The sequence below is a fragment of the Nicotiana tabacum genome, chromosome 18, assembly GCF_000715075.1.
Source record: "Nicotiana tabacum cultivar K326 chromosome 18, ASM71507v2, whole genome shotgun sequence".
In the NCBI taxonomy this organism is placed as follows: domain Eukaryota; kingdom Viridiplantae; phylum Streptophyta; class Magnoliopsida; order Solanales; family Solanaceae; genus Nicotiana; species Nicotiana tabacum.
This window is the reverse complement of record NC_134097.1, coordinates 157208725-157218988: the sequence shown is the minus strand read 5'-3', so window position 1 is coordinate 157218988 and position 10264 is coordinate 157208725. Positions and strand designations below refer to the sequence as shown.

General features: G+C 34.6%; 1 protein-coding gene across 1 annotated transcript; it reads left to right on the top strand.

The window, feature by feature from the left end:
- Nucleotides 1–8914: 8914 nt before the first annotated feature.
- On the top strand, nt 8915–9921 carry LOC107794664 (putative mitochondrial protein AtMg01250). The gene is made up of 2 exons (XM_075236465.1): nt 8915–9040; nt 9502–9921. The coding sequence occupies exons 1-2, from the start codon at nt 8915–8917 to the stop codon at nt 9919–9921; spliced, it is 546 nt and encodes a 181-aa protein (XP_075092566.1).
- Nucleotides 9922–10264: the final 343 nt, after the last annotated feature.

Here is a 10264-nt window from a genome sequence, read left to right as displayed (position 1 = left end):
TGATTTAAGTAAGATCCTTGAAATCTCCATCAATTCTGCTCATTATATTGAGATTCTTTGCATTCTAATTTTCTTAATTATGTCGTCTTTTTTGTCGAAATACTGCGTGCTTTAATAGACTGGCGTCCTTCGTTAGTCCATAAGTACCCTTCTTGAACATCTATTCAAACTTTGTTCAAAAGAAGCAGATTGTCTGTTGAGTAATTTTTCCTGAGAATGGTTTATAACCGATCTATTCCAAAATTTTAAGAAACTTTTGATATCTTTTCACGGCTTCCAAAAGATTTAAATAAAAATTGAAAAGAACAAAAATGGCAAAAGTTCAAGTTTTAAGGTCTGACGTAGTGTATTGAAGGACAGGGGCACACGGCAAAGTGTAAGCTCCAAACATGGTGTGCAGGCCCCATAAATCTTTAAATTTTACTAATTTATAAATCTACAAATAGTAGAAAAGTTGCTAAAAATACTTTAAGCTTATAAAACTCTAATTAAATAAATATAATTGTACATCATGTTATGAAATATAACTCAAAGTAGTAATATGGAACAAGGAAATAAAAACAATTTAGTAAAACATGAACAAGAAATGAAGATAGAGAGAAGGAAGAGATTTTTTTCTTTAATTGTGTGTATTTTCCTATCTATTACAAGACCTTTATATAGGCATGAAAAGTGAAGAAAATATGTCATGGAATATGTCATTGAACATAGAAAACATGTCATTAAGCATGTGACATGAAGATCATGGAGGAAGAGTAGACATCCACGATAATATGATATTTATCATAACACTCCCCCTTGGATGTCCATAAATAATGTGCCTCGTTAAAACCTTATTAGGAAAAAACCCTATGGGAAAAAAATCCTAATGAAGGAAAAAGAGTACACATATACGCCTTTTGGTTGCCTCGTTAAAAACCTTGCAAGGAAAATCCGGTGGGACAAAATCTTGTAAGAGAAAAAGAGTACACCGCGTATTAACTCCCCCTGATGAGAGCATCAGTTCACATCCTTCAGCCTTCGCATCCCAATCTTGTACACCAGTTTCTTGAAGGTTGACGTCAGTAGAGATTTGTTGAACAAATCAACCATATTATCACTTGAACGAATCTGTTGCACATTGATATCACCATTCTTTTGAAGATCATGTGTGAAAAATAACTTTGGTAAATTGTGCTTTGTCTTATCTCCTTTTATGAATCATCCCTTCAATTGGGCTATGCATGTTGCATTGTCTTCATACAAAATTATGGGTAGTTTGTCACACTTCAAACCACATTTGTCTCGGATAAGATACATTATAGACCTCAACCAAATACATTATCGACTTGCTTTATGAATAGAAATTATCTCAGCATGATTAGAAGAAGTAGCCACGATTGATTGCTTAGTCGATCGCCAAGATATGACAGTGCCTCCACATGTAAACACATAGCATGTTTGAGATCAAAACTTGTGTGTGTCAGATAAATACTCTACATCGGCAAAACCAACAAGATCGGGATTGCAATCATTGCCATAAAATAAGCCCACATTGGTAGTCCCTTTTAGATAACGCAATATGTGTTTGATTTCACTCCAATGTCTCCTTGTAGGAGCAGAACTATATCTTGTTAAGACATTAACTGAAAATGTTATGTCACGCCTTTTAGTGTTAGCAAGATACATTAGTGCATCAATTGCACTAATATATGGTGCTTCAGGACCAACAAGTTCTTCATTATTTTCATGAGGTCGGAATGGATCTTTATTTATATCGAGTGATCTCACAACCATCGGGGTACTAAATGGATGTGTTTTATCCATATAAAATCGCTTTAAAATCTTTTTAGTGTATGCTGATTGATTGATAAAAATTTCATTTTTCATATACTCAATTTGTAGACCAAGACAAAATTTTGTCTTTCCAAGATCTTTCATTTCAAATTCTTTCTTTAAACAGTTTACTGCTTTAGGAAGCTGCCTGGGAGTTGTAAAGATATTTGAATCAACATACACAAAGATTATAACAAATTCAAATCCAGATCTTTTTATAAAGATACAAGGACAAATTGAATCATTCTTGTACCCTTTCTTTCAATAGGTACTCACAGAGGCGATTATACCACGTGCGCCTTGATTGTTTCAATCTGTATAAGGATTTTTGAAGCTTTATTTAATAGATTTCTTAGAAACATTAATATGCTTCAGAACAATTTTAATCCTTCAATGATTTCCATTATACGCATATCAAGTTTTCATGTATTGCCAGATTAAAACTTGAAATAATTATATCCACCATAAGAGAACATGTCTGCATATAGTCAATGTGAGGATATTTACTAATTTTCTTGTGTCACAAGTCGTCTTTATGTCTATCGACATGAACTTTTTGCACAAGAACACATTTATACCTCCATTGGCTTTATACTTTCAGGTGTTGGGACTATCCGCCCAACTTCACATTTTTTTCAAGTGAAGTCAATTTTCATTGCGTATTTTTCATTTGGCCAATCATTTATCTGTCCAAATTTCATGACAGATTTGAGCTCAAAATCCTCGTCAATATTAATAATATTGAGCGCTACATTATGTTAATAATACCGTCGACGATCATTTTATATCGGTTCAATTATTACACAATAAAGACATAACTTATTGAGATCTCTTTATCTCATTATTTTCAGGTACCTGAGCCTCTCACATGAGGTCTTACGAAGTGTTATGTCGTGGTGCTCTTCTAGAGCACTTGCCTCCTTATTATGACCATTTTGCCCCTCTCCTTCTTCAAGGAGTTTTATCTTTGGAACCGATTGGTCTGTTACACTTCATGTGTGCCATAGACTTTGTCCCTTATGGACTTTATTCTATTTGGAGCATTAACAGCTGAAATATGACATTTAGCTTTGGGTCAGCAAATGCGTCTGGCAATAATTTATAAATTAATTATCACTTGAACTTCAAGTTCATATTTTCTTGTACGAGGATCTATATGTATTCATAATAATTCATTTCACGTATCACTTTCTCAGCTATCCATTTTCTCCCCCTAATGTTGGGATCACCAACACATTTCCCAACCTTCTTTGGGAACCCATCTTTGTGCATTGTGGTGGCATAATTAAATCATATAGCTATATAGAAATTATTTGGTTCCTGACCCTGAAACGATTGTGATAGGGAGAAATTTTCATAACTTAGCTAGATGCGTACAAGTGCTGGTGTATATTAAATAATACATCTCATACCAAATTTCATTTTTGGGAGTTTTGTTCGCATAACCAATGATTTAGCTATAATTGGAGGCATACAATTTTCGCTAAACCAACTTGGATTTAAACCAGTATTATCAAGATAAATCATAATAATTTATACTCTAGAATTGTGCTCTAATAATTTGAGCAAGCAATCTTGCAAAAACCAAACTGCAAGTTGATAACAAATGCACATTTGACCATAAAATAGGTGCATCTATTAAAATCATATAATAGTAAACGGTCCACATGGAAGGTGACTGAGCCCATATATATATCACCTTTTATTCCTTCTAGAAATCAAGGGATTCAATCCCAACCTTTAACTGGTATATCATGAGAATAAGCAGCACAAGAGAATTCTTGAAGAATCTTCTATTCTTCAATATATGTCAATGTAATTCTTAATTAATTTTTCGCATCATAATTGAACCGAGATGGTCAACCGGTCATGCCAATTAATATTTGTTTTAGTAAACCTCTAGTTTACTTGTGGCATATGATTCCAGCATCATGCTTATATTTGTGTAGTACAAATAGAAAGAAGATCGGGTAACCTTTCATATTTACCCGGTATGATTATAGAAATATGAAGATATTCAATCTTCCTTTCATTTATAGTAATATGCCAATCACTTTGACTTATATATTTGAAACTCAAAAAGTTTGATTTGAGACTTTATAATATCAATGTCATGAATAAGTTTATTCATCCGGGTAGTAACAAATTAGTTTTTCCGGAGTTCTTAACAACTTTTGTACTACAAGATCTTTTATCATACCATTCATATGGTAAATGTCTCCTTCACGGATAAAATTATATCATAATAAATTGTCATGGTCAAAATCATCATAAGCAAAATCATTTCTGGCTTTAACTTTGCCTTTAATAACTTTTATAAGGCATGACAAAATAATATTTGGCGTATCACATGTACGCGACCAATGACATATTCATGTAACCACACAATAATATTTATTCTCTTTATTTTACTCAAACCTCCCTTAGAGGTGAGTTGTGTGGTATTTATATAATCATGAATTGCATGTCTTTATTCATTATTTTTATCACATATTGCCACATTCAACTTTAGGAATGAGTTTGCATTCTCAATGCTTATCACAAGTCACATTCTGTTCAAGGAATGGATCATAATCAGCGACGTGCTTTATTATTTTCATACCAATTTGATGGTAAGCATTGTCTTCACATTTTGAAGGACTATTTTGAGAACCCTTATTGTTCTCCTTTTATAATCATAGTGATGATTATTATTATTTTGATATTTGGAACGCTCACGTTCATTGTTCAACCACTTGTCTTCACTGAAACTTATTATGCACTGCTATCACATTCACTTCAAGAATGGAGCAAATCAAGTGGGACAATTTTCATGCCTTTTCATGAAAAATATATTATTTTTTTAGTCATCATTATATCATCAATATGGTACATTGGGACTCAAACCCAATATCTTACCAATATAAAGGCATGTTAGGCCATAATAAATTGGGACCCAAACCCAACTCTTATCATTATGGAGTATCAGGACTTGATCCCGATGTCTTACCCTCAATCAATGGCATAATAGGCTAAACAATATTGAGATTCATTCTCAAGCCTTAATTTCAATCACATGCCAAGAAAGTTATACACAACTAATTTGCGACTTAGCAAATCAAATTTTGCTTTCTTAAATAAGTGTACAAATCTCAAATCAGCGTAAAGCTTTATTAATTATTTGTAACATCTATATAAAATACAACCGTTTGTAGTCAGAATATTTCTTTTAAATTCTATTAGAGTTTAAAAGGATCATAAAATCATTGTCATAATATTTATTGAGTCTCTCTCAAAAATATTGTTGTTTTTGGGGTATACCCTACCTATTGGATTTGATTTAACGCCATGACTTTCCTTCACTCAATTCAACCAAGCAATTAGTGAATAAATTTATCAAAAGTACACATAACACATATATAATACTAATACATAAATTCAGCATTTATATTACCTGAAAAGTGACGTTATAGGTAACAACTTACCAGTTGTAGCATGTGCATCATTTATATAAAATACTTAAAAATGGTAAGTTAGTAGCAAGCATCAAGTAGGTCATGGATACTCAAAAATACCTCTTCTAGTAGTCATACTAATCATTGTTTGCTTTCAAATGATACGGCCATAAATTATGAAGTATACTTTCTCAATAGCTGGTTTGTTTTCCAAATATCAAAGAAGTAATTAATCAACTTAGATAAAGATGTGAAGTATTTCTTGTTTTCTTCAAGATGATTTATGCTTTTAATTAGTATGACCAATTTTATTTTATTTTTTTATTCCTTTTTTTTGGTACTATATGCAAGTGTAAAAATCCAAAAGGAAAAAAAAATATTCATCCAAGTAAAAGAAAATGTTTAAAGCGGCAGGACAGATTGAAGATAGTTAACACATAAATATGCATAAGACAATTTATATAAAATATCCTTGGTTACGATGACATGCATCATATCAACAATTAACTGCTACTATGATTTTCACATATAGAACTTCAAAAATTTATTCCATTCATGTGATATAAAAGATGTAATATTAATATGTGCTTATGCAATACAGGTGTAGTACGAAGTTGTGTGCATATGAGATTTTAAAGGAATGACAAGTATAAGATAATTATACCTTCTTACATTTCATTACTTACCATATGTAGTTTCTCTTTACATTTAACCATGTGATGATATGTATGGCTTCTAATTGTAATCTTTCCGGATGTAGGAAATTTTTTGTAGATATATATATACAATTGGTTAGAGACTCGTGCTGATAATGTGTTATGAAATATAACTCAAAGTAGACTCGTGCTGATAACGTGTTATAAAATATAACTCAAAGTAGCAATATGGAATAAGGAAATAAAAGCAATTTAGTAAAACATGAACAAGAAATGGAGATAGAGAGAAGGAAGTGATTTTTTTCTTTAATTGTGTGTATTTTCCTATCTATTACAAGGTCTTTATATATGCATGAAAAGTGAAGAAAATATGTCATGAAATATGTCATTGAACATAGAAAACATGTCATTAAGCATTTGACATGAAGATCATGGAGGATAACACATCACAATTTTTCTTTTAAGAAATAAAGAAATTTACTCTCTCTTCTCTTTCCTGCATGCGCACGTTAGTGATGCACTCTAACATACGCCATTACCGGAAATGCCTAGAAGGGAGAATCAGAGAACTGCGACTAAGGAAGCCATAACGGAATTGAAAGACCGACTAATACTTAGAGTTAGGATCTGGAAAAGTGCGTTAATTAACGAAAATTATGAAAAAATTACCGGGTCCGACGAAGATCGCCAGAGAAGTTATCATGCCAATTGCTCGACCAGAACTGCCGGAGAAGAATGCGAATTCAACTCTTCGAGGAAGAAGAATTGGGCAAACCTCTTCGAGGGGAAAAAATGGCTGGTAAAGGTATGAATCTAACCTTCATTGCTCCTCAAATTCGTAATTGGGAGAAAATTGTTCAATTAGAAAAGGAAGAGGTGTATAGAGACAGAGAAATGGAGTAATGTTGTGATAATGTACGTTATTGGGGAAACACCTACAATTGGGGCTGCTGAGTGATTCATTTCTTAGCACTGAAATTTCACAGCCAGACCTAAAGTGTACCTGCACAATGAAGGCTACTTCATTATCAGATTCACTTGCAAAGAAGATTGAAATGATGTTTTGTTCTCAGGGCCCTACACAAAGAATAATAAACCTATAATTACCAAGGCATGGACTCCATACTTCAACTTTTATGAAGAGGTTCTGAAAATCATACCCCTATGGATTAAACTCCCAAATCTACCTTTGAGCTGCTAGAGTATGAATTATCTAAGCAGAATAGGAAGTGGACTAGGGAACCCTTTGTATGCAGATGATTGTACAACAAAGATAGAGAGGGTTTCCTATGCAAGAATGCTAATCGAGATGGATGCCACTCAACCATTTCTAACAAGTGTGAAAGTAGAAAATTCTAGAGAAGTATTTGAGCAGGAGAACCTATGACTGAAGGCCTATGTACTGTACCACATTCTTGCAAGTAGGACATTTCTGTCAACAGAATGAAAAACTGAAACAACCTCAAGCCCCAAGAAATCAGGAACAACAGCAAAATATTCAGAAGAAGATTACCAAACAGCTATGGATGAAAGCAGGACAAAGTAAAGCAGTAATACAAGCTGAGACGAAAAATGATAAGGTAGTACCAGGAAATAAGGGAAAAGCTAAAGAAGGAGAGGTTGGATGGACAGAAGTTAGAGGCAGATCAGCTGGGAAGATAACTGAAACATCACATATGGAGGATACACAACAGCTGGTTAGTAAAAATGGTTTCAATTCTCTTAGTGAAGAATCAGATTATCAGAGAATGGAACTTCAATATGCACAGCATGAAAAGGGGGAGAAAGTGGTATAGGGGTGGAGGATATGACTCAATTTCCTTTCATACCAAGATGAAGATAGTCACTTGGAATGTTAGAGGGATGAATAAGTTGTATAAACAAAAGGAGACAAACGAGTTTATTAGAGAAAATAATATTAGTATTATAGCAATAATAGAGCACAGAGTTCAAGAGAACAAAGCTGCTCATATAGCAAATAAAATTGCACCTGGCTGGGGACGGATAACTAATGCATCTACTACACACAAAGGAAGGATATGGCTATTTTGGAACAAAATTAATCATCCAGTGGTTAATGAACTGGATCACCCTCAGTTCATACATGTTTCAGTCAGAGGGATAGCTACAAATCTTGAATGCCATTTCACTGCTGTCTATGGCGTGCATAGTATAAAGTTCAGGCTGGAATTGTGGAAACAACTGAAGTAAATAGAGACATGGCAGCAAGAACCCTAGCTAATAATAGGGGACTTCAATGCCATCTTGAATATGGAGGACATGATTCATGGTGCTGAGGTCCAGGATATAGAGATAAGAGACTTCAATGGTTGAAGCTGGGATGACAGAACTACAGACAATAGGAAGATCCTACACATGGAGCAATAACCACACATATAGTAGTATTGACAGAGCCATAGTAAATTCAATATGGATGACTACAATGCCACCTCTATCGGTGCAAGTGATGGACCCAATTTTCTCAGATCATTCACCACATAGCATTGAACTGGGCAGATCAGGAAGTAGATGCAAGAGGGCTTTTAGGTTTATGAATTGTATAGCAGAGCACTCTAACTTCATCAGTGTGGTAGAGGAAAGCTGGAGCCAAACCAATACTGCACAATATATAGAGGATATATGGGATAAATTAAAACATGTCAAGACTGCTATCAAAGAACTGAATATTAAAGATTTTGTTGGGGTTATAGAAAGACTAAAGGACAATCAAGAGGATATGAGAATTACAAATCACCCACATGAACTCTTTGAAGCAGAGAAGGAATTGAGGATACACTTGAAAAGTGGGACCTAATAGAAGAAAGCATTTACAAGCAGAAGTCTAGGGTGCAATGGCTAAAACTTAGAGACTCAAACTTTGCATATCTTTTTGCCAATGTGAAGAATAGGAGAGCTCAAAACCATATCAAGGCATTATTGTCTAGTGAAGGAATTATGCTACAAACATAGAAGGGAATAGAAAAAGAGATACTCAAATTCTATAAGCAGATGATAGGGACTGCCAATGCAACAATGCCTGCCATCCAGCCTGACATAATGACCAAAGGTCCTATACTTACCATAAGCCAACAAAAAGTACTTAGCAGAGCATTCACCAAGGAAGAAGTATACCAGGCACTATAGGGGATTGATGACTCTAAAGCTCCAGGAGTTGGTGGATTTAGTTCCTGTTTCTTCAAAAGGGCATGAACAACAATTGGGAATAAGGTGACCACTGCAGTGCTTAATTTTTTTGAAACTAAAGGCGTGTATGGACCAATTAGCTGCACTGTTGTCAGATTAGTACCAAAAGTAAAGAACCCCTCCTCTGTGAAAGAGTTTAGACCTAAATCCTACTGCACCACAATATATAATATCATATCTAAAATGCTTACAAAAGAATACAGGGGGTCATAGATGAACTGATTGACAAAGGACAAGCTGCTTTTGTGCCTAGTTGGGTGATCAATGATAATATTAGCCTTAGTCATGAATTAGTAAAGGGGCATGGGAGGAAAGGAATTTCATCAAGATGCATGCTCAAGATAGACATATAAAAGGCCAATGACTCATTAGAATGGGTTTTTTCGTAACAGGTTCTTATTGGGCTGAACTTTCCTAAAGTTTTTGTGAAATGGCTTATGGTATGTGTTCAAACGGTCTCATGCTCCATTATAGTTAATGGTAGGGCAACTGCACCCTTTACTGCAGAAAGATGTGTGAGACAGGATGATCCCCTATCCCCATATCTCTTTGTCATAGCAATGGAATACCTTACTAGACTTCTGAAGACTCTGAAGGACAATCCAAATTTCAACTACCATCCCTGGTCTGCCAAACTAAATCTAGTGCAGTTAAGATTTGCTGATGACCTACTGCTATTCTGCAGATGTGATGTGATCTCTGCTAAGCTGCTATATGCATGCTTTGAAAGCTTCTCTAAGGCATCTGGACTAGTTGCTAACCAAGGGAAGAGCTCTATTTACTTTGGAGGGGTCTCATCATCTACGCAGTAGGAAATAATTCAAGCACTAGGCTTCAAAGTTGGCACACTACATTCAGATACCTTGGTGTACCTCTAAGCTCAAAGAGACTATAGATAGGAAAGTGCGAACCATTACTACACAAGATGATAGGAAGGATCACTACATGGACTGCAAAGCTACTATCCTATGTAGGCAGGCTGCAGCTGACTAAAAGTGTGCTTACAACTATTCAAAACTTTTGGTCCCAAATATTCATACTGCCTAGAAAAATTATCCAGCCGATTGAAGCAATATGCAGAAGTTACCTATGGGCAGGAGCTGCAAAATGTTCCAAAAAGGCTCTCATTGGTTGGGATAAACTATGCTTGCCTAA

Excerpts from the sequence above, each read along its gene's own strand:
- LOC107794664 (XM_075236465.1), top strand. The coding sequence starts at position 8,915 with ATGATAGGGACTGCCAATGCAACAATGCCTGCCATCCAGCCTGACATA. Across the intron at positions 9,041-9,501 it reads CCAAGGAAGAAGTATACCAG|GTTCTTATTGGGCTGAACTT; the intron begins GCACTATAGGGG and ends TTTTCGTAACAG.